At 33.4% G+C, this 26,400-nt stretch overlaps 1 protein-coding gene and 1 long non-coding RNA gene across 9 annotated transcripts in view; one reads left to right on the forward strand and one right to left on the reverse strand.

Annotated features, from left to right (window-relative positions):
- The window catches only part of LOC141380887 (uncharacterized), a 53,224-nt gene that overhangs the window by 746 nt on the left and 26,078 nt on the right, over window positions 1–26,400 (forward strand). For all 4 annotated transcript variants that reach the window (XR_015526186.1, XR_015526187.1, XR_015526188.1 and 1 more), the window contains exon 2: window positions 3,379–3,521. This is a non-coding gene — a long non-coding RNA (uncharacterized LOC141380887). The remainder of the gene's footprint in view (window positions 1–3,378; window positions 3,522–26,400) is intronic.
- tph1a (tryptophan hydroxylase 1 (tryptophan 5-monooxygenase) a) lies at window positions 294–20,825 on the reverse strand. 5 transcript variants are annotated; one of them, XM_087310465.1, is made up of 11 exons: window positions 16,553–16,893; window positions 12,084–12,221; window positions 11,774–11,957; window positions 10,669–10,769; window positions 10,527–10,594; window positions 10,114–10,310; window positions 7,828–7,963; window positions 6,477–6,603; window positions 3,573–3,668; window positions 3,352–3,485; window positions 294–921 (listed from the first exon to the last, which is right to left on the reverse strand). In XM_087310465.1, exons 1-11 carry the CDS (start codon window positions 16,628–16,630, stop codon window positions 747–749), a joined length of 1,434 nt encoding a protein of 477 aa, XP_087166591.1. In that variant the 5' UTR covers window positions 16,631–16,893; the 3' UTR covers window positions 294–746.

A 26,400-nucleotide genomic window follows, 5' to 3' on the forward strand; every position in this document is an offset into this window, starting at 1 on the left:
GTTACAGTAGAAAAACAATGATTTATTTTTATTTTAAGCTTATAAACTCTTTGCTAATAATCTTTACCCCCACATTTCTCCAGACTTGAACTTTCAGGCAAACTTCATTCTGAGTTTTAAATACTTTATACAAACTGCAAACAGTTTAAAAGTAGGGTAACGTTAACGTTAATTTGTAAAAATAATCATCAATGTCCAATATAATATTTACATACATTTATAATTAATACATATTCCTTTCTATGGCCTACTCCACGTAGAAGTTCATGAATAAATAAACATTAACACAGAAGTACAGTGAATCAATATTTCATTTCATAGACAGTGATACAAAACTCATTATATAGTATAAATACTGTGCAGAAATAAAATAGAAAGCAAATTACTAAAATATCTATCAATAAAGGTGCCAGTTTAAAACAAAATGCTAACTGAAACCACCCATACATAAGCAGACATCAACTTTGCACTTAAGATCAATTGCCTGATTTTAACCATATTCGTTGTTATCACCTTGCATAATAACCAGCTTCTCGAATAGAAATCACACATAAAATACAAGAAGTTCCTTTTGCTGAATCACATATTTAATCAAACAAAAACCAAACTAATAATATAAATATAGGAAAAATATAGGATTTGACTTTGGTAGATACATACAGCACATCTTTGATGCCATACATTGAAGTAGTGTGACAAAACAAATGAACTTGGGACTGGGGGATTTTGTTGGAAAATGTAGTTTTTCAGACTCCTAGTTGTTTGTTTAGCCTGCTTAATGCATCTCCAATGATGTCCAGCTCATGTCTCAGTTCTTCCACCACATTGTTGATGCTGGTCGTGTCTTTTAAAACGTCCACACTCTGCGTGTACGGGTTATAACGCACTGAAAATGGCCGCTTGATGGTCTTTGCAAACTCCCTGAAAGATAAAGATGCACAGGTTTCATTTATTGATTAAATCAATAAATAATATATTTTAAAAAAAGAAAAATTTCCCCATTAAATGAGACAAAACAATAAAAAGAGCTAAATATAATATTAAAGTAGTATTAATTTTATTAATTAAATATATATTTTTATTTATAAGGGCTGCATGATACTGGACAAATCTAACATTGTGATATTATTTTGTATTGCGGTGTGAATATAATTTCACTAGCTTTATTTGGAAAGAATTCTTACTTTTACATTGATTGGGGTGATTTTATTTGGTAAAGTGAGTCTCAAATAATATATTACAAATAATTTACAAGCATAGATAAATACAATATAGCAAAGATAAAAGTGAATTATAGTTTTCTAGAGAGTCTAACTGTATTCAGGTACAGATATTGATTAATTACCAGATATCGATATTAATGTAATTATTATTTAAGTTACAAACATCATAATTTCTTGTGCCCAGATGTTTTAAACTCTGAAATATTATAGTCTTAAAGGGACAGTTCACCCCCCAAACATTTATTTACTCACTATTTAAATCACCTGTTTCGAATGTTTATGAATTACTAAAATATTTTCCTTTTGTGTTCAACATAAAAAGAAATTCCTAAACGTTTAAAACAAGTGAAGGGTGAAATTAAAATAGCGGGTTAAGTTTAATTTTAAGTTTTTAATTGTAACTATCGCTTTAAAAATGCATGCAGATGATAAACATTCACTACATGATGATTAAACTCTGCACTGATTATAATCAACTTTAATCCCAACTCAATATTGCATATACTGCGATGTGATATATATATATATATATATATATATATATATATATATATATATATATATATATATATATATATATATATATATATATATATATATATATATATATATATATATATACACACACACACATACAATTGTAACCAGAAGTTTACATACACTGTATAAAAAGGCTCATATCCATTAACAAAAAGTCAGATGTTTATGTGACTAAACTTTTTCTCTTTTAGGTAAGTTAGGATTATCACATTTGTTTCTGTTCTGCTTAATAGCGGAATAAATACAGAGATATTTTTCTGAGTAGTTGTTATAACTTTTCTTAGAAGTCAAAAGTTTACATACAATAAGATTATTATGCCTCTAAAAAAGCTCAGATGATGGTGTCAAGGTTTTGGAGGTTTCTGATTGGCTAATTGACAACATTTGAGTTAATTGGAGGCACAACTATAGAATAGTATTTAAGGAAAACCTCAAACACACTGCTTCCTCGTGTGACAACATGGGAAAGTCAACAAGGCAGAATCAACACAAAAAGCCTGATTACAATTTGCTAAATTACACTGGGAAAAAGAATAATTTTTGGAGACATGTCCTATAGTCTGATGGAACTAAGATTAAACTGTTTGGCCATAATGACCAGTGTTACATTTAGAGGACAAAGGAGAAAGCTTACAAGCTTAGGAAACACCATCTCAATAGTGAAGTATGGGGATGGCAGAATCATGTTGGGGGACTGTTTTGCTGCAGGAGGGACTGGTCCACTTCACAGCATAGATGGCATCATGAAGAGAGGACATTATGTAGAAACACTGAAGCAACATCTCAAGACATCAGCCAGGAAATTAAAACTTGGCCACAATTGGGTCTTCCAAACAGACCATGACCCTAAGCATACTGCCAAATTAGCTAAAATGTGCTTTAGGGACAACAGAATGAATGTTTTGGAGTGGCTATCACAAAGCCCTGATTTCAATTCTATATAAAATTTGTGGGCAGAGTTGAAAAAGCTTGTGCAAGCAAGACAGCCTACAAATCTTACTCAGTTACACCAATTATGTCAGGAGGAATGGGCCAAAATTCCTGCAAACTATCGTGAGAAGCTTGTGGAAGGATACCCAAAATATTTGTTCAAAGTTATACAGTTAAAAAGCAAAGCTCAAAAAATACCAAGGAAATGTATGTAAACTTTTGGCTTTCTAGAAATTAATAAAAAATTCATCTCATTATTCTGGGATTTAGCAAATGGAAATAATTTAGGTAATCCTAACGGACCTAAAATAGTAAACCTTTAGTATGATTTACCATCAGACATTTTTTAAACAATGGTTATGTTCCTTTTTTTAGAGTGTAAGTGTATGTAAACTTCTGGTTTCAACTGTATATGAAAACCCTAAGATATTACTATATTTGGATGAAATGTATTAATTTAGTATTGATTAACCGAATAATAATTTTTATATATTTAAATATATATAAATAATATTTAAAAGTGGAGACAAATACTTTAAAGACATAATATTTTTCCTATAAATATAAAATTTTTCTATAAATATTAAAAATTATAACATACATTTTAAACCTATGACATATAATGCTTTTTTTTTCTTATAACTTTTGGATTGCGCACCTCATTTTGACTTTCGCTTCCTCAAAGGAGTCTGACATGAAGTAAACGTCCTGAAACGTGGTGATGATGCACTCCTGTTTGCAAGTCACATTGGGGTCAAAAGGCAAGATCCTGGCATTTCCTGACAGTGCGTGCTAGAGAAAAGGAAAAAAAAAGCTCATCAATAAAAGGTAAAAACATGCATTACACAAAATACAGAGAAAAGCAGTAGTGTTGGTTACCTTCAGCTCGCTGATAGAGGACAGCAGACCTGCTCCATAAGCTCTCAGTTTCCCTTCCTGCTTACAGAGCCCGAACTCCACAGTGAAGAAATAACACTGAAATATAATCATAATAAAACATTTCATTTTATATAGCGCCTTTAAGAATTAAGTCTGAAAGAGCTTTACATTTAAGGATAGCAGAAAGAGGTTATACACTATTATACAGAGATGGAACAAGTCAGAAACACTGTAAATGTAAAAACTGATCAAAAATACACAAACACCTCATAAATTCGCAAGTGTGAAGAGTGAGTCTCTAGAGATACTTCAAATGCCGGTCCGGACCAAACCAATTTGGCGCCCTAGGCGAGATTTCAGGTGGCGCCCCGTCACATTGCAGTAAATTCCACTGCTAGTGTATAGTCATAAGAAACTAAACAGCTTTTTGATCGACTACTACAAGCTGGAAAAACGTCAGATAAATATGCCAATGCAATTAACGTTATTGCTGAATATATCTAATATTTACACATTTGCTTGAGTAAAGTAATGTAAATGTAAAGTAATGATGCAGGTAGTTATATTACTATTACTATTTTCCATAACATCAATGCACTTCTATAACATTAGCTGACGTTAAAACTAACAGATAGCACTATAGCTATTTATTGATTAGCAATGTTATGCCACATCTGTCAACGTTGGGATGTAAAAAATATGGGACAACAAATAGCTTCAAATGAAAGAATACATGTCAACCATTAGAAAATATTGACAATAAAAAAAGGTTTAACCTATTAAAAACAATGGATTATACAGAAATGAAATAAAGCTATAAAATCTACTCTACTTTTAATTGTATTTGCATATTGATTAAAGTTACTATAGTTATTTAGTGAAGAGCAGCAAATGAATCTCTTTGTGTTTTGTTTGATAACAGAGATGTTAATGTAAGAATGCACAGATCTATATAAATGAAAGAATGAATGAAGCATTTGACTACTTTAGTAACTGTTTGTGCTCATTTAAGAGAAAATTAGTTGTGTTTAAAATAAAACATGGAGGACAGAGCAAAAAAAAATTTGAAAAATTGAAAAAAAAATAAGTCCTTTTCCGACGGTCTCTTAATGAGAGCTCCACTCCGCGCGAGCTCTCCCAGCTAACCAGAGCAGTGGTCATAATGTTGAGCGAAAAAAAAAAAGAAAGACAGCTGTGAAACATAACCAGCTTTGTCTTTTTGTAGGAAACACACTTTAGATCATTTTAGGGTAAGAGGTATTCGAGTTATTGCCGTATGTCACTGAATGTGTCAGGAATATCAAGAACAAAACCAACTTAACCTCGCTTATTTCTGGCGCCCCCCTGGATGTACAGCGCCCTTAGCATTTGCCCATACTTTAAAACATTCAGCGTGCCTAATGTTATAGGGGAGTATACATACCTGTCAACCCTCCCGTTTTCCACGTATTTTACAGTTCTATCCAGCTATCATCCCATAAAGGTATTTTCCCATACTTCTCCTGTATTTTCTCGGAAGGGTGGCAAATAAACATTAAAGAGCCGAGCCTCCCTATACTCAAACCATACCGCCAAACCACCAGGGGCCACCCCTTGCTCTTAAATGTGAGTCTGTTCTGTGCTTTTGCTTTGTTTAGGCATTAAAACGCTTTAAAATAAATATAAAAACAGCAGAATTCCCTTTCTTTTCATTACAGGTGCCATCTCCCCTACGTATGCAATCCTCAAAACAGTAATATAGACAACCCGGGCTCATTGTGGAAACGTAGCCCCGCGGACGTTTCTGCGGACCGCGATTTACGTCCCGGGAGGTACGTATTCGAGCGTTTTTTTGTTTTCGCGGATCCGCGAGAGGCCGCTGTGCGCGCTTTTTCGCGTCTCGGGCGGGCGCCTCTCAGGAGCGCAGCGTTCGCGCCCGCGCCGTTCTCGCGCGAAAAGCCGCCGGATCAAAAAAAAAAAAAAAAAGCAAAAGCCCTCGTCTTCGATTTCGACCGCGTTTTCGGATCCCGTCGCGTTCTCGCCCTTATTTTCCGGATTCCGTTTTTCGTCTTACCTGATTTCCGGAACCTGCCGTTCCCCGGACTCGATCCCGGTTGTCGTCCACCGCGGCCGGCTCCTTCTCCTCCGGGGCCTCCGCTCCGCCGACCCAACGCTGTGAGCTAGGCGGACAATCTGATTGCGTCGGGAAAGCCCTTCACTCAGAGGCGAGCCGTCGGCCGGCGAGCGCGAAGAGGAGGGGCGGAGCGGCGCCACACCGCCCCGCAGCGTTCACTCGAAAAAAAAAACAAACGCGGCCTTTACGTACCTCCGGCCACGTAAATCCGCGGGGCTACGTTTCCAGAATGAGCTTGGGTTGAATATAGAGGTGCATGACTGTCAGCTAACGCGCTCCATAGTGATAAATAGACAATGTTTTCCAAACGGATACTGTACTCGGGGCCAGGTAAATTTTTTACTATGGTGGGCATATCCTTTATTTTCACATTGCAATGTTGACTGGTATGAGTAAATAATATATGACAGTGATTATTACACATTATTACATGGCTGTCTGGAATACTCTTGAGTTTTACACAACATGGATGTACTTTATCATTAACCTAATATTCTTAAAGGGACTCTTCATTCTAAAATTAGAGTTCTGCAATTATTTACTCATTTGAGTTTCTTTCTTCTGTTGGACGCAAAGAAAGATAGTTTGAAAAATGTACTTTTTTATTCCAACAATGGATGTCAATGGCTACGTTCTTCAAAATATCTTTTTTTTGTGTAGAAAAGTGTAGAAAAAAGAACCTGATAAAGGTTTGAAATCACTTAAGTAAATTGTGAGCAAATGTTCATTTTGGGTGAATTGCACTCCCAAATATGAAATTGTTGTATATTAGGATCAAAATAATAACTTACAGTGGCGAGTTTTTGTATGGAGTCGTCTGATGCTCCCAGTGAAGCCAGACCAATCTCCTGACTGAACTGAGCAAAACTGGGCTCCGCCAGAAGAGGAACGTGTCCGAGCAGCTCATGACATGTGTCTCTGAAACAGACAGATTTGTTTAATTCACCATTAGAATAGAGTTTAGTTAATCAAGTTTAATTATTTCCAAACGATATGAATGTTCAAAATAAACATTACGTTTATTCATTCACTCATTGAGTTCACCTATAGCTTTATAGGGTAAACCGGAGAACCAGGGGCTCGACCAGCAACCTTTATATATACATACATACAGTTGAAGTCAGAATTATTAGCCCCCTTTGAATTTTTTCAAATTCAAATGATGTTTAACAGGGCAAGGAAATGTTCACAGTATGTCTGCTAATATTTTTTTAATATTTGTTTTATTTCGGCTAGAATAAAAGCAATTTTTCATTTTTTAAAAAACATTTTAAGGTCAATATTATTATCCCCTTTAAGGTACATAATTTTTTGTCTACAGAAAAAAACATTGTTATACAATAACTTGCCTAATTACCCTAACCTGCCTAGTTAACCTAATTAACCTAGTTAAGCCTTTAAATGTCACTTTAAGCTGTATAGAAGTGTCTTGAAAAACTTTTAGTAAATATTATTTACTGTCATAATAGCAAAGATACAATAAATCATTTATTAGAGATGAGTTATTAAAACTTATGTTTAAAAATGTGTTGAAAAAAATCTTCTCTCCATTAAACAGAAATTAGGGAAAAATAAATGGGGGCTAATAATTCTGACTTCAACTGTATATATAATGCAAATATATAAATATAATACAATAGTATAGATAAGTACATATAATATATAAGTAAATAAATGCATTATATATAAACATTTATTGTATACCATATTAAATAAAATATAAAAATAAAGTTTATATAGAGAAATATATGAAAAATACACATATACATTTGAATTTATTTGATATTAATAATTTTGTAAAGTTCAAGAAAAAAAAAAAACAAAAAAAAAAAACAAAAGATAAATAAATAACAAACAAATGAATATACACAAACATATTAAATGCTCAGAAATGTATTATATTATATTATATTATATTATATTATATTCAAATATTAGATATTAAATCAATATTGTTAATTTTGCTTGTTTTTATCACTTAATTATTTTATTTTTAAACAAGCACATGCATTTTATGAAATATAAATAAATGTAATTACAACATATACAAATGACATGTATAAACACATTTTGCAATCAGTTTAGACACAGAGGTTTAATCAGGAGTTTGATTATGTTTAATAATCATGATCATATACTCACGGCTCAGGTGTGTAGAGCGGGTCTGAACTGTGCCTGACATACTGAGTGCAGTGAAACACACGGAAAGCCAATCCTGCCAGAAAGTCTCGAGGAGACAAATATCCTGCCACAGGCCTGATGGTGAAGCCTGTTCTCTCTGAAACAGACAATAAACCACATTATTCATATTTGTCTACAAATACTACTGCATTTCACATTATGGGTTGCATTTCCAGTTTGGTAAACTTACATATTGAATGAACCGAAGCTAATCATGTTCAACAATGTTCAAGAGTCCACACTTAGATATTGCTTGATAATAGTAGCAGATTTGGCATGCTGTCCCAGGAGAGAACCCTGAGCTCGGAGATAATTGATAGTTGTAAGGGGATACGAGATCAGGTAGTTCTTGAAAGTTCCCCTTGGTAAAGGAAGAAAGGGGGAGATGGGGAGATTCTTCACAATACTTAGATAAGGGAGTAAGACTAGACGGGCTATTTATAGTGAGTTTGGAATATTCTAATGGTTTACTAATGATTAATCAATCATATCACATGCTTCTCTCGAAATCAAGCTGTGGTCACACTAGAGTTTGAGCTTGTGTAATTCTGTAGTAAGTCGCTGCGAAAAGGGGCGGGATTAAACAAGATGATAAGACATTTAAAAAAGCGTGCGATTGGTTTATATTTTAAATTTCTGTCCAGAGAGGTCATGTTTTGATCTTCGATTGGTTTCACGCAATCATGTGATGCTATTTGCCAGGACAGAGCTCACCAAGCTTGAACTTTCCAATGCAGCGAACTGCGAAACCTGTCGCAGGAGCTTGTGTTTCCAGTCTGACGCATTCACATGCGTATGAATGGAAGTGTATGGGGAGTAAAGTACAGTGTGACCACAGCCTTAGTTTGTAAAACTTCACTTATTGGTAGGGCCTAACAGAATCTGCAGGTGTTTTTTGCTATTTCTGTGGAGAATTTTGGTAAAAGTCTGTGGATTTCTGCGGAATTATTTTGGGAGTATCTTAACTAAAACCTTAATATAGGAAATAAAAACGTATATCTTTTTAAGTTTTATTGAATGTTTAAAATGCAAATCCAATTAGATTAACTTTATTTGGTAAATAAAGCAAGTTTGTCGTATAATATGTCTAGTAAAAGACAGAAAATATTACTGTACAAACTGCATTGTACATAAATCAGATGAGCATTTTCACATTAGTCAATAATATTACTGAAATTAATAAAAAGAAAAACTGAATAAATACACACATTTACTCAAGTAAATAAACAGAATTAACAAGGGGCTAAAATCTGCGGAATTCTGCGCGCGCAGATACCGGGTGGGCCTACTTATTGGTAATAAGAATAATTGAAATAATCCATATATATGGATCAAACTGCCTTTTTTTCTTTTTATACCATATATCTGAGTAAATTGTCTTCTAAAATTAGGAAAAAAATGTAGGGCTGGGGTTTATTGTGTCCTTTGGGAATTGATTGAATCATTGGTTTTTGCACATTGCTAAGAAAAACATTGAATTGTTGAAAACAAAAACATCAATAGTTTTGCAAAATGATTCATTGTTTCGAAGCCTTCGAAACGTCACATTCTGCCGGTCAAAATTTTCAAGGTTTATATTGTTTGTTTTATTGCGGGCTCTGCTAAACAGGCCAATCTGAGAATCTTTAAGTCAGTGTGAAATCAAAATTTACTATGTTTATTGTGCTAGCACACATTGTTGTTCATTGGGTTATGTTAATCCAGTTCAAAAAATGTTTATTTTGGTAAATGTTTATATTTGATGCTTCAGCCACAATATTCTTAACCACACTCCTCTTACCGTTAGTTTGCTATAAGGGAATAAAAAGAAAGAAAAAAGAAAAAGCCCCCCTCCCTTCTCAATATTTCATTTCAGTTGGAAGCACATCAATATACTGAAATAAAAGTATTTAAGTACTTTAAGTAGCTACAATTACTGCTTTTCACATGTCTACAATGACAAATTAAAACATCTAAAGAAACTCGTAGACTGAAAAACTATAGGTAACTATGAAAACTATTTAAAACCTGTAAAAACAGGTAAAAACTGTGAAACCTGTCCATTGATTCACCACTGGGTAGTGATATGAGTGAACCGCATAATTAATTAATCATTTACAAAGCCCGATTTACTGAAATCAACTGATCTAGCAATTTGATACGCCCTTCAAACCAGGGCAAAGTTTCGAAGCTTGCATCAGCTGTGCATCAAAAGCCGCCATCACTTCATGCCCCTGCATAAAGAAATCACACAAAACAAAGCCTGACCTTTGAGAAAGCGTGAGACGTCCTCCAGCTGAGGGATGTTGTCTTCACGGGAGTCGCAGTGTTTGATGAGCAGCGGCAGGTTCTTCAGGTACTCTCGGCAGGCGTGTGAGGGATAGAGTTTATTCAGCTCTCTAAACACGACACCCCACGTCTTCACCTCCTCCTCGGTGAACTCAATGCGAGGGATGGGATCTCCACTAACAGAGGAGAAAAGCCTAGTTAGGGCTCAGTTCAGAGTTTTAAGAAAACTCCACATTTGCTCATCATTTGCTCATGGCATTTCAAATGATACAGTAGCTATATCTAAAAACTAATTCTGTAGCCTAATATAATAAATAAAAATTTATTTGATAAATTATGAGGTGATTTTTGGGTTAATTATAAACTCTTAATAGTATATTTTTCAAACTCACTGTTTGTAGCTCATAGCCAAGTCTGCAAAGTACTTTCTTCTTTTGCGATAGACATTGTCCTTGAATCCCTATCAAAACAGATGAGCAGTGAGTGACTAATTACGTCACACTGATTTTGTAACGGTAAAGTTATCCCACTTACAGGATGATCTGCATCTAGATCTGATCCATACATCAGCACGCGGTTCGCACATTTATCCAGATCTGAAATCTTCTTCGGGAACCACGGCACATTCTCCATCTCTACAAAAAAAGCATACATTTTTAAAATAAATCTTTTCTTACAGCATAAACGCAATATAATAATATAAAATGTGAACAAAGACCTGAATAATGTAACACTTAAGTTTAAGTAACAACTCTCACTATTAACTAGTGACGTATTACCTGCCTATTATTAAGACATTGTCGGGGTTTTTTGTGACTTCTCTATCTCCCTCTTGTGTATTATCACTTGTAAGCAGTTTCACCTGTTATCAATTTGCTTGCTTCCCCGTCCCCATTCCTCTCACCTGTTCCCCCTGATTATTGTAGCTATTTAGTCTCCCCTTCTCCCTCATTCTGTGCTTGTTAATTGATTCTGTGTTCAAGTGTTGCGTGAGTCACCGGTACCCTGTTCAAGATTGATTCGCACTTTGCACTACGCCTCGTCAAGTCTTGTATTGTCTATTTCACCACGTTTGATCCTGTTATCTGTGCTCTGGCTCACCTCTGCTCTGCCCACAGTCCACGCTTGAGTGAGGTCTCATCTGCTTGGCTTCCTGAGGTCTGTCCTAACTTTACTACTGTTATTCCAAGAGGATCTCTTTCGTTTGATCAGTCCACCACTGCCCAGAGGAGGGTCGTTTTCAGACTGCCTGTGTTTCTATATTTTTGAGTGACTGTTACTTACTGCCAAGGAGAGCAGAATTGTGGATTTGGTTCTGTTTAATAAATATTCCTTTAATCTTCTCCCTTGCGCTTGGGTCTCCATATATCCTGACAGATATTGACTGTTTAATAGTACTTATGAAGCATAAATTCTGCGTGATCTCTTTCTACATCACTAATCCTACCTAAACCCAACTAGCTTACTAACTAATAATCAGCAGCAAATTAGGGGTATATTTAAATAATTAACGCTTTATTGATAGAGATAATTGCACCTTAAAATAAAATGTGATACAAAAAATAATGGGTTTAGCACTTTTTTTTAATTTTTTTTTTTATTTATGAATTTTTCATTCATGTTAAAAAGACATTCATACCGCTTTCCTCAGGCAGGCGGTTGTCAGGTGCGTCCATCTCCACCACGTTAACATGTTTCCTCAGCAGCTGAATGATCTCGTGCAGTTGTTCACGGTTGCTGTCGCAGTCCACAAAGATTTCAAACTCTGAGTTGCGCCTTTTAGATTTCCGGGACTCAATGTGTACAAGGTTTACATGGTTTTCCTATAAACAATGGTTAAATTTAAAGCATTAACTTTATTTATTTTATTTTTTTTTTATTATTTTTTTTTTTTAATCTAATAAATGTATATAAATATTCAAGAAAACTTAAATAAAACCTCACGTTACCTGGAAAAGCTTTAAAGCCTTGACTAGCCCACCGACTTCATTTTTCAGGGAAAACACAACCGCAACCCGGCCTGTCTCTGAAGACTCTGTTTTGTTGTCTTTATTCTCCTCGATCTTCGTGAAAGCAGATTTGTTCATCTGTAAAATACAAACGGGAAACTTAATAAATATCAAATCAATCTGACAGCCATATTTTAAGTGTAGAATTACACTTTAAGACAGTTCACCCTGAAATGAAAATTCTGTCATCATTCACTCATAGTTCTCTTGCCAAAAACGGTGGGCGGGGAGAACAATCTCATTTGCATTTAAAGTAACAGTATACAAAAACAGCTACGCTTTGCTTTGAGCTCAAAATAGGCATATTCTGTATTGTATAATAAATAATTAGTGGTGGGCAAAGCGAGGCTTCGTGAAACACTGAAACAGTCGAAGCAAATGTGTCGAAGCTTTGAAATGTTTTGAAACCCCACTCTACAGTGACATCTAGTGGTCATTTTTTATGTATTGCACTGAAACAGCTTCAGCAAAGAACAGTTGAACAAATTGAGGGATTAAGTCCAACTTTGTATGTTGAATTCTTCCAGTAACATAGTACAGTGGTTAAGGTGTCAGACTTCCATGCGGGGTTAATAGGTTTCGATGCTAGGCTATGGCAATTGCTTTGAAATGCTTTAATACCAATTGGTAATGCTTTGCTCTTGTATCGTTTTATTTCAACATTGGTCTGATATCCGAATGAACAATTTGTAAATAAATATGTCTTGTTTTTGTCTTAAAACAGGGTTGTTGCTAGATCAAAAACGGTGGCCTGAAGTTATCAAGAATTATTTATATTATTCATTAAATTTCCCATTTATTGTATTTTATTAATGTCTACCTAAACCCAACCATACTGTAAAAATATTTATTATTGTTTTACAGTGTTTCAAAAATGATGCTAAATTGATGGCGTAACTGCAGCTGTATCCTATTTAGGTTACACAAAACAGAAACAACATGATTAAAATACATAAAACCATGAATTCAGAGTATTTGTACAAGTCGGGATTCGAACCCAGAACATCATGCAAAACAGAATCAAATAGCAAACACACAGTCCTCTAAGCCATATGACACAGAGATTGATTGACCTTGGCGGTTTAATGAGGATTCGCCAGGTCTCGAAACGTTTCTAAGCTGATCGATGCTTTGAATCGCTTTAGTCACGTGACTAGGTGTTTCGAAACACTTTAGTCACGTGACTTGGATTATGCTTCGGTGCAGTGTTTCGAAACACTTGCGCTTCGGGATCTCGACACTGTCGAAACATCTGTTTCACGTCAGCCATCCCTATAAATAATCCGATGGGTAGCTGAGACTTTTATACAGACACATTCCGGAGCACCAAAGTCTTATTTTACACCTTGTGAGTGGTGGAAAGTAATTCATCTCTGAACACTTGTGATTAGACCCTCAAAAATGTATATTACTCTATCGATATGAATCAGAATTTCACACTCTATTCAGTACTTCTGTGGATCATTTTGTGTAATTATACTCAAATTTTCAGTGTTTAAAAACAACCAAACTTTCCCTTGATGTTCATGTGGAGCAAGAACAACATCAGCCCACTTCAAATCCAGCACTAAGTCGTATTCAAGACTTGTCAATCAGATCATGTGGATTAAAGATAGAGTGTGGTAAACAACACTTAATCTCTTAAGAGCACACTTTCAGCTCTTTGCGTACGTCTGACAGTCTCGAACAATTGATTTGAAATGGACTTTTCCGTCTGCCAAAGTAAATCCTATCTTTTTTTTTCACTCAAAGGTAAAGTTTAATTAAATTCATCTTTATTTTAATTGTGTTTTTACAATGTAGATTGTCAAAGCAGCTTAAAATAGATGAAGTTGTAGTGAATTTAACTGAAATTGAACGATGAATTCAAAACAGAGTGACTTTTAGATTTTTTTGTTTTGTGTATAGGCATTGGGTTTTGATTTGAGTCATTTTTACAGTGAAAGAGTTTTATATTTAGGAGTTGCTTATGCTTTTAATTAGTTGTGAACAGGTCATCGGATTAAAGGTGCTGGTGGCTCCTGCGTCAGTTCAGCGGTGGGAACAGCGACAGTCATCATGACCTGCTTAACATAAGCACTAACAGAGAGACAATGAACCAGACCTTTACCAAGGTTGCAGACTGTGGATTAGGTTCAAGAAATCATGCTGAGAATTATGATTAGTAATGCATCAAGGCGTATGTTACATATGAGTGCGTGCATGATTGTATGTTTACACTAGTTTATTTCATTGTAATTGTATTGTAGTTTATTATTTATTCAGTTAATCTAGTGTGTAATTAAATATTTAAAATGCTATTTAATGCATCGCACGCTTTAAACAATAATAGCGCGAGAGAGTTACTATCAATTCCGAAAGTTAGAGTTAACTAAAATTCAAACCACACTTAGTTTTTTGTTTGAAATTCAGCTAGCTGGCAATGACACATTTTTATTTAGTTTGATAATATATAAAAACATATTTTGAAAGGGATTTACTAATACCAAAAAATGCTACAACAAAAATAAATTTATAAAACTTTAATAGTATCTCAGTGATGCCACAATAACGTTGCTGGCAAAAGTACAAAAAATGCTAAAGAAGCAAATAGTATTAAATAAATAAATTGTATTAAACAGTGTTAAACAAATAACAATTAATTATTGATGTCTACCTCTGCTGTTTATAAATAATTAATAGTTAGCACATTTTACATATATGCAGCACTTTTATTTAAAATCAAGAAAACTATGTTTTGTCCTTTTCTTTTCCTTCATAATAGCAATTTCAAGTGACCCCAAAACATATACAAATCGATAATCTTGTCATCTACTAGCCATCTTTATTTTATTAATAAAACAATCTGTATAAACAAATCCTATTAAAATGAAAACAAAAATGAAAATGAGTATTTCAGTGATAATAAAATAACATGGCTTGCAAAAGTACAAACAAAACGTGTTCAGAAAATTAGTAGTAAATAAATAAACCATCAATTAATATACTGTAAAAAAGCGATTAGTTAAAGTGAGTAAACTCTTTGCCTTAAAAGTGACAAGTTGTCTTAACTTAAAAAGAGGAGTAAATCCTTTGTAACTTGAAACTGTTAAGTTGACTTAATTTTAACGCATACAGTTAATTTACTCAATTATTTTAAGGTAAGGGTTTACTCGCTTTTTCAAAGTTAGGTCAACAAATCGCTTTTTACAGCTTATAAAGTAAATTTATTCATTTCTTTTTTATTTAATACACTGTAAAAAGTGATTTGTTACTTAAAGCAAGTAAATCAATGGCCTTAAAAGCAACAAGTTGACTTAACAACAATAAAGTAAGTAAATACATTGTAATTTGGAATTGATAAGTTGACCTTATTTTTATAATTCTGCTAATTGTTCTCACTTTTTTTTTTTAATAAAAGTAAACTAATACTCCAATACACCTTTGTTATATCTGTTTTTTTCCAGCTTTTCTGTATCTAATAAAATGACAGTAACTTGAATAAATCCGCTCTTTCAGACTCCAGTGTGTCTTTTAAATTCAATATGGCTATAAGTGTAGATTTTATAGACTTAATGACACACCAAATATGTAATGTTGTGATAATTACAGTAATTATTTGAAAACAGACATGCTAAAATTGTCTAACACTGTAAAAAGGGATTAGTTGACTTTAAAAATGTAAGTACAGTTAGCATAATTATAAAAATTAAGTCAACGTAATAGTCAAGTTACAATGGATTTACATACTTTATTTTTGTAAAGTCAACTTGTTGCTTATAAGGCAATTGGTTTACTCGCTTTAAGTAACTGATCAATTTTTTACAGTGCACAGGCCACACTCAAAAACAAGCTGTTGCTTGTTTAAAATAATCTAAAACAACCCAATTCTTGAGATTTCATTGGGACAACTTAATTGTTTTATGTTTAATCCACTTAAATGGAAGCCAGCAAGTTATACAGTGTATTTAAAATGAGCTGAAACAACCCAATTCTTGAGATTTTGTTGGGACAACTTAATTGTTTTATGTTCAATCCACTTAAATTCGTCACAACTAATATGTTAACTTAATTCGTTTATGTTGTCCCTACACAAATCAATTGTGTGGAAGCCAGCATTTTTTACAGAGTATTTAAAATGAGCTGAAACAACCCAGTTCTTGAGATTTCATTGAGACAACTTAATTGTTTTATGTTTAATCCACTTAAATTTGTCAAAACTTAACTTAATTGCTTCAAGTTGTCCCAACACAAATCAATCAAGTTAACAAATTTAAACGGACTGAACATGAAAAAAAAAATCAAGAATTTTCAGCTCATTAGTTTTAACAAGCAGCAAAATCTCTTTTTTTCCCCAGTGTATTGATCATTTAATCACAATGAATTGAACTGAATTTCTGAACTCAGTCAAACCCCTGTCATCTACTGACCATGTTTCTTCTGTCCCGCATGTGGGAGAGTAATCGCCCCTGTCCTCGTCTTCCCGACAGCAGGATCCCCGACAGCATTAGTGCATTGACCGCGTCCTGCGCTTCACCGTCTCGCTTTCACAAAGACAGGCCAGTGTCTGCCGTCTTAAAACAATCCCATTTGGACAGCAAGCAAGCCTATTATTAGAGCCCTCTTGCTTTAATCTAACTGTGGGATTAGGCTGCAATTAATCACTCCACGCACATCTTCACTTCATGCCGCTTTAGATAAAGTACTGTACATCCAGGATACACACGTGCGGACGACAGTGATTTGTTTGGTGGAAATCCTAACGGAGAGCATGCATTTGGAGACTGTTTTGAATTAATATATACATTTAAAAAAAAAAAAAAGCAATTTTTTGATTCTTGCTGAATGCATTTATTTACTTTTTTAAAAGCAAGCAACCTGAAAATGACATTTCAGAACATGCTGCATCCTACAAGCCTGCATTTGCAATAAAAATATAAGAAATAAAAAGCAAAAAGTTTAATAATTTTCTTTTTGAGTCTTAAGTTAATCAAGATTGCGTTTCCTAAAAATATAGTTGTGCTTGTCATGAAATGTTGTCACAATTTAAAATGACTGTTTTCTTTTTCTCTATACTGTATATTTATATAAAGTACTTCATTTATGTATTTTTGGGATTCAAAGTAGAATTTTCAGCATCATTACTCAAGTTTCCGGTGGCAGATGATGTTTCAGAAGTCATCGTTATCATTTTATAATTAGCTCCTGCTAATTGTTCATAAATCCTGCTTGAAAACTAAAGGAGACAGAGCTTTCTCACTCAGTCTATGCTCAAAGACTTTGCAACTCATTACCTTTAGACAGGGCCGGAGTGGGACTCCTTTTCAGTCCTGGAGTTTCAAGCCTCAGACCGGCCCACCTCAGTTCATGACTGACTATATTAAAATAAGGTCATTTCCAATTTTCAGTTTCTAATTACACTATAACGTCTTTTTTTTTTTTTTTTTTGAGAAAACAGCTGCTTTAGAACTTCAAATGTTCCACAACCATAACAGTATTATATGTCTTAACAATAAAAATGAAAAAAATATATATATTACTTAGGCGAGGATCAAACCCTGGACGGCGGCGTCGTAACCTAACGTGCTAACCACTGGACCACAACAGCGAGGATGCGAGTAAATAGATAAAGAGAACAAAGCTGCGGTAAAATAATGAATAAGAAGACTGTGGTCAAGTAAATTAATTAATTAATTTAAAAAGTGTGACTGCTGAGAGCAACAGATTCTGGAGCTAGGGACACCGGCTCTCGCGGTCAAAAAACGGACCGGCCCACCGGGAATTCTCCCGGTCCTCCCGATTAGCCAATCCGGGCCTGCCTTTAGAAATTAGGGCTTTCTCTACATTGTGTTTTTCAAAAAAATCAGTCAAAACCTACCTCTTCTCTTTGACCCACTGATATGATTTTTTTTTTTTTTTTTTTTGGACTCTTGACTGTACAGATGTTTTACAATTTATTTTTAGTTTAAAAATGTTATTGTAGCATACATTGTCCTGTCTCTCTAATTGTTTATTATTTATGCCATGTCTGTTAGGCACTTTGGTCAACATTCATGTTGTTTTAAGGTGCTATACAAATAAAGCTGACCTTGAATATTATGATTTTGGTGAAAACCCAAAGTTGAATAATTATTATTTTTAAGTTAAGGGCAACACGGTGGCGCAGTGGGTAGCGCTGTCGCCTCACAGCAAGAAAGTCGCTGGTTTGAGCCTGGGCTGGGTCAGTTGGCATTTCTGTGGTGAGTTTGCATGTTGTCCGGGTGCTCCGGAGGTCCAAAGACATGCGGTTTAGGTGGATTAGGTGAGCTAAATTGTCCAAGGTGTATGATTGTGTGCGAGTGTGTATAGGTGTTTCTTAGCAAAGGGTTGCAGCTGGAAGGGCATCCGCTACGTAAAACATATGCTTGATAAGTTGGTGGTTCATTCCGCTGTGGAGTCACCAGATTAATAAAGGGACTAAGCCAAAAAGAAAATGAATAAATGAACTTAATTAAGCTTGAATTTCCTTCATAACAATACTAAAAACCAGCAATTTTATGATCAACAGTGATGGAATTGTTTAATATTGATGATCATATATTGATGATTAATAATTAAATATTGATTTCATAAATTGATTAAGGTTTTGCTAAAGTAAAGATCAAATGCATTATAATCATTGGGCTATTATACAGCCATGTGTAATCTACTGGTTGTTTAAAAGTTAAGGAGCTGTAGAGAAATCTTATCTAAAACATCCTAACATTGTCTTTAAAAACGTCTGTAAGTCCATCCTTAGAATCCTTTTGCTCACAGAGGCTGTCTGCGCGTAAACTGATCATTCTCCAGAGAATTGAAGCAATTAAAAAACAAACTTTGTCTGACTTTATTCAATGTCAGTTTTCAAATTACAATGTATTCCTGAACAGGAAGAAAACTATTTGCCATTACAATATATATACATTTCCAATAGTTTTAAGCATCATTTTATGACTATTAAGATGATATTCTTAATACATAATTTGTATAAAATATAGTAGAATATTCTATAAAAAATATAACAGATTATAAAATATAATAGAATATTACATATAATATATAATAAAATATTTCTCCAGAAATAAATCAATTTTTTATATTTAAATCAATATATAGTAAAAAAAATAAAAAAGAGAGAGAGAGAGAGATAGAGCGAGAGAAAAGTATTTTAAGGATTTTAAAACATTTTTGCAACAATATAATTATTTTACTGTAAATTTCTATTAATTTAATGCATACTTGCAGAACAAAAATCATCTAATATTTGTGTGGAATATATAACAATTTAAAATCAATTTATAGTAAAAAAAAAAAGCGAGAGAATCATTATAAATATACTGATTATTTTAATTATTATTGCTTCATCCATAGATGTTTGTTAAATGTACAGTTTATTCTGATTTTTTATTTTATTTATTTTTTATTTGTACATTTATTTAATTATTATTATAATTATTATTATTATAATACTATCAAATATTATAATACTACACTACTATTTACTGTTTATTTTTAATATATATGTATGCTCTTTTAATGTAAACTTTAAATGCTTTGGCAATACATTTTTAACATTTGTCATGCCAATAAAGCAATTATTAAATTGAATTGAGAGAGAGAGAATTTAATGTATAAATATTTTTACAGTCAATTTCAATGTTTTATTTTTAAGTTAGTGAATTAAAATTGAAAGAGAGAGTGAATGAAATGTATACGAAATAAACCTTTTTGCAGGAAAGTAAATATTTTTACATTTAATTTCAATGTGTTTTTGTGGAACAAATATCATCTAATATTTGTGTGAAACATTTAATAATTTTATCTCCAGAAGTTTTAAATCAAGTTATAGTAAAAAAAAAAGAGAGAGAATCATTGTAAATATACAGATTATTAAATGATTAATTTTATTAATATTATTGTATTATTTATTAATATAATTTATTTATTTATTTTTTTATTTGTACGTTTATTTTAATATTATTATTATTATTATTATACTATCATATATTATAATACTACACTACTATTTATGTGTTCACTATGTTTTGTTTTTAATATATATGTATACTCTTTTGATGTAAACTTTAAATGCTTTGGCAATACACTTGTAACATTTGTTATCACAATGAACCTTTTTGCAAGATTGTAAATATTTTTACAGTAAACTTCAATGTGTTTTTGCAGAACAAAAATCACCTAATATTTTTGTGGAACATAATTTTATCTCCAGAAGTTTTAAATCAATTTATAGTAAAAAAAAAAAAAAAAAGAGGGAGAAAAAAAAATGAATGTATTTGAAATAAACCTTTTTGCATCAATGTTAATATGTTTACAGTCAGTTTCAATTAATTAAGTGCGTACTTGCAGAATAAAAATAATTTAATAAAGAAATATGATGTTAACTTCAAAAGTTAGGATGCAAAATTGATGGTGGCATTTCAAAAATCGTTGCTTCCAGGAAATTATAAAGACACAACATCAAATTCTCTACATGCAATTCCGCCTGTTGAGTGAACGACTCCTAAAAGTGCTTACTTCATTATTAAGCTGCTTCTCCTCCAAAGTCAGTCCGAGGTTCATGGAGTCAAAAGATCTTCCTCTGCGTGGCCCGTCGCTTTTACTCGAGTACATGCTGATGTTTGCTGATGTATAAACACGCCCTGGGTCTTTTAACCGTATGAGCTGCTATGATTGTTAGAACACAATGAGACTCTGCGCTTGGCTATTTATGAGGATCTGCAGAGGAGGAGGAGGAGGGTGAACGCTTAATCTTCCTCCTGACAGCAAATGGAAAATCAGCAGCTTCTCACGTCATGGGGATGTTCATAGGAGATGCATAGCTTTTCATATTCACTTTGACGCTCTGCACACAAAAAGAGCTATGCGTGCGTGTGTGTGTCTGCATGGATAAAAACGCCCACTTTACACTGAAAAGTCTTTGCTTAAAATGGAGCATATCTGATTGCAAATGAAACAATATTTTGGTAATATTTAAACGTCGTGAATGACAAATGAGATGTTTTTCTCTATAAATGTTCAATTATTTAATGAATAAACAAAAAATACATATAATTTGCATGTAGTTTAATATGATGTAAAACACCTAAAAGTAACTAAGAAAAAAATACATAAAACCTTCAATTTTAGTTTAAGTTTAAATGAACCTAAAATCAAACTAAATATAAAAAACTAAAATTTAAATGATAATGAAAATGAAAATACTACAAAACAATTTAATATATCGATAAAACTACATCAGTATCTCAGTTACAATAAAGTAGACTGACAGTATACAAACAAAAGTGTTGAGATTTTTTTAAGTGATAAATAAATAAACAAACAAATGTATGATTAATATAAATATACTGGATACTGAAAAGTCCGATTGCAAATGAAACCATATTTGGCAATATTTAGATGTCATGAATGACAAATGAGGTGTTATTTTAAATGTTTTCTTTGTTTTATTTTTAAATTTTTATTATTTAATGGATATACAAAACAAAATAAAAATATATATGTACAGTTGAAGTCAAAATTATTAGTCTCCCTTCGATTTATTTTTATATTTACCAAATGATTTTTAACAGAGAACTGTAATTTTCACAGTATGTCTGATAATATTTTTTTTCCTCTAGAGAAAGTCTTATTTGTTTTATTTCAGCAAGAATAAAAGCTGTTTTTAATTTTTTAAACACCATTTTAAGGTCAAAATTATTAGCCCCTTTCAGCTAATTTTTTTTTTCCCAATAGTCTACAGAACAAACCATCATCATTATACAATAGCTTGCCTAATTACCCTAACCTGCCTAGTTAACCTAATTAACCAAGTTAAGCCTTTAAATTTCACTTGCAAATTAAACTATTTTTGGTAATATTTAGACAAACAAGGTGTTGTATCTTTATAAATATTTAAACGTTTACTGAATATCCAAAATAATAATAATAAAAAAATTTATCTTTGTCATGATGACAGTAAATAATACTGTACTAGATATTTTTCAAGACACTTCTATACAGCTTAAAGTGACATTAAAAGGCTGAAATAGGTTAATTAGGTTAACTAGGCAGGTTAGGGTAATCAGGCAAGTTATTTCATAATGATGGTTTGTTCTGTAGACTATTGGAAAAAATAGCTTAATGGGGCTAATAATTTTGACCTTAAAACGGTGTTTAAAATAATGAATACCTGCTTTTATTCTAGCCAAAACAAAACAAATAAGACTTATTCCTGATGAGAAAATATTATCATTATCAAAAATATCACTGTGAACATTTCCTTGCTCTGTTAAACATTATTTGGGAAATATTTAAAAAAGAAAAAATTATATAAAGAGGGCTAATAATTCAGCCGTAAATACATGAAAATATTTATGTAGTTCAGTTTGATGTACTAAAATAACTTAAATATGCATTTTAAAAAAGCATAAATACAACTAAAATAAAACAAAATAAATAAAAACTAAAAATAACTTACTAAAATAACGCAAACTAAAAGCATTAGTTAATAAATTTAATTAATTTAATTTGAACTTATTTTAAGTTCAAATGAACCTAAAATAAAACAAAATATAAAAAACTAAAAAATGGTAACAAAAATTTTAATGATTTTGGAAAAAACTACTAAAACCAATTTAATCTATTCATAAAACTATATCAGTATCTCAGTTACAGTAAAGTAGACTAGCAGTATATGATGAAGAAATTCTTTATTAAGTGATAAATAAATAAAAGTATGATAAATAGTAGTACATTCTCAAATTTCATAATTTGCTCATGCATTGCTTTTATAAAATTTTAATTTACGAAACTTAATTAAATTCAATTTATTTTAGTCTTTGATGATACAAAATACACTTAACAATTTCCTGTAGAATTTACAGTAACTTACTGCAAATTAATTACAGCAAAAATACTGTATTTACATTCACAGCACCATTTATCATGCTGTATATGTATTTACAGAATTGTATGATTATCTTTACTGTAAAACATACAGTAATTTTCACAATGCAACTTTAAAATACAGTAAAGTACTGCATAACTGTCCCCAGTACATTCCATTCATATTACAGTTGAATACTGTGCAATTTACAAACATTGATAACAGTGTATATTAACACTTTAAAAAGACAAAAACAAATGCGTCACTGGCTTTTTAATTTGGTTTATAGAAGTCAGGATTGGGATCTGAGCCAGCAGGATGTTTTTCTTCTCTTCATCCAGTGTGCAGCCCTTCGAGGGTTTACAGTTAAATTACAGTAAAAGCCCACAGGAAAAAGGATGATATCTCTATCCGCACAGTGAAGTGTTAGACCGTGCCGTCTTAGAGAACACATTTCATTAGTTTTGATAGCCATGTTCTGATTTACTTAACACCAGTTTGTGTGGCGTGAGCCATTGTGCAACCTTCAATAAGGGGATTTGAGGTCAAATTTGTCCCATTTTGTCTCTTAAGGTTTGTGTCACGTTCGGCTCACATACAAGCCCGAATCAGTAGGACTTTAAGATCAGGCTTCTGTGGCTGGAGCACATATGCGGTGATAGTGGTTTAATATTCATCTGAAAGGTGACATCACTTTCATGTTGTTTAATTGTCTTTAATTTACATTAATCTGCTACTATGGCTTTATTAAATTATGATGATTGGGTTAGACCAAGGGTGTCTAAACTCGGTCCTGGAGGGCCGGTGTCCTGCAGATTTTAGCTCTAACTTGCCCCAACACACCTGCATGGATGTTTCTAGAAAGCCTAGTAAGAGCTTGATTTGCTAGCCCAGGTGCGTCTGATTGGGGTTGGAACTAAACTTTGCAGGACACCAGCCCTCCAGGACCGAGTTTGGACACCCCTGGGTTAGAAGGTTGTCCTGGGGTTATCACCAAAAACATTGGTCTAAGATTATCAGCTAATTGATAAAATTAGAATGGCCTCATTGGTCAGTATATAAAGTATTTGGTGTCACAATGGAAATGCTGCAGATTTTATTAACTTAAATAAAAGGCTAATTTTTGTCTCTGAATTTTGGTCTTGGAAATGGTGTCATTTTTGGTTGTTTCATGTGCCAATTGGTTTCAAAATTGGTGCACAGATGAACCAAACAGTGACACATCTCATAGAGACTTGAGCTTTGTTCACAGCGACTGCAGGGCAACAAATCACCAGCAGTTACAACAGTGGTGACCAGGGCAATGTGTCACAGGCACAGCACGCTGTTCATCACAGACTTCTGTGTTGCCGATGACTAACTGGATCCTTATGCTAACAGTACACCATTGCCAACGCTGCATAAGATGGGCCCAACATCATTAATAGTGGACTGTTAATAACTTGAAGGAAGTGACATAATTAGGACTGATAAAAATGGCAAATCAAGATTCCTGTTAATAGACGGGTGTAGGAGAGTTTCCTCATCTAAAGATGACTAGGAGATTTGTGCAAGCACCTACAGTTCAATTTAAAGTTAAGTGGACATAAAAAAATGTTGCATAATCATGAAATAATATGGCTGACATAACCAATCAAAATGAAGGTTTGTTCACAAAACTGATATTTATAATTACGTTTTTGGTACATGATTTACTGTCCGTCCAAAGCACACATTTTAGCAAATAAATGTGTGCTCTGGGTTTAAATCCACAATTAATTATTTACTAATCAAGCTACACACTTTGCAATTTTTTGCATTAATGAAAGTGCATAATGTCTCAGTGTTTCCTCTAGGATTTTTTCCAGCTGTGGCAGCAGGCCTTTTTTTTTTTTACACAGATCTACCGACTACCTGTGGCATTATTATTTCAACAACTAATGTCGTGAGTGCAGTATTAGAAGTCGGGATCGCATTTATGTAATAGCCTACGAGCACGCGAATATCTGTGCTTGCGCGTCGATTTCCTCTGCTCGTGCACAAAACGTCTTGCACGCCACCTCAAATATAAGCCGATTCAAGAGCGCGCAGATCTTCATGTGCGCTCTCAAACAAACGCTGCTTAAGTGCGATTTAGTGCGTTTTTGTAACAAGTATGTCTCCAGCATTTATTAGATTTGCTAGGAATATTTATGAATGTCTCCAATAGTCCTACAGAGTAGCATTAATGCGTCTTGAAGTAAAGTGAAACGGCTATAGGTTGTATTTGCTGGCCTCACGCATTACGCACCTGTCAGTCTGTCTGTCAGTCAGTCAGTCAGCACGTCACCTCAAAGGGTAAACAATTGACGTACAGCACTACTACGGTTAAAGAAAAGTTCCCACTGTTATAATTCACTTACCCTTTAATACGTTCTGGTGCGATTATTACCCGCTATAAAACAATTTAAAAAAAAAAACGTTTTGAATGAGAAGCTGTAATGTAGCCGTAGCAGGATAAATTTTGGTGTGGCGGCCCGCCATGGAAGAATGAATGTAGCGGAAACCATGATGTCTTATTGGGGAGCTTTTTTAGTAGACCTTTAAAGACATGAGTGCAGTGTTGCCAACTTAACGACTTTTTAGACACCCTTAGTGACAATTTTTAAAAAACCGACTAGTGACTTTTTTTTTGTGTTACTGACGATTTTTATAGTTCTGTGGGTGATGCCGTCAGCCCCTCTCCTGCCTCAGAGCAGTCACAAGTGGCCCAGTCCTCGTACAGCAGTCTCCCAATTGCAGCCTGAGAGCAGATCACCCTTCTGTGTATCGACGGCAAATGGTTTAGCACCGTAAGTGTGAGGTATTTCCCATGTACAGTCAAACCGATCTGCTCCTCCTTTGTTTTAATTTTAACAATTAAATTTTACCGTTTGTTTTTTCTTGTTCACAATCACAGATATTTTAGAGACAGTTTCGGAACTTGTCTGAGTTTATTGCCTCTGAGAGATTACTGCAAATTCACTACACATATATACTGATATACTGTGTTCAAACAACAATAAATTTAGTTAGATTGACATGCATATATAAAGCGTACTGCAAATATAAATACCCCTTTATTGACCATAAGCTGTTAAACAAACAGAAACGGTTGGACGTGATGATCTCAGTAATTTGCAAATTGACGTATGACATAATTTAGCAATGTTTAGCGTCTTCAGGCACCTTTTCATTGAAAATAGTTGGCAATACTGCATGAGTGTGGGTGTGAACCTTATAAACTACCTGACAAAAGTCTTGTCGCCTATCCAAGTTTTAGGAACAGCAAATAATAACTTGACTTCTAGTTGATCGTTTGGTATCAGAAGTGGCTAATGTGAAAGGCAAAGGCCTCTAGATTACGCTTATTTTACC

The sequence above is a fragment of the Danio rerio genome, chromosome 25 (genome assembly GCF_052040795.2).
Source record: "Danio rerio strain M-AB ecotype USA chromosome 25, GRCz13ab, whole genome shotgun sequence".
In the NCBI taxonomy this organism is placed as follows: domain Eukaryota; kingdom Metazoa; phylum Chordata; class Actinopteri; order Cypriniformes; family Danionidae; genus Danio; species Danio rerio.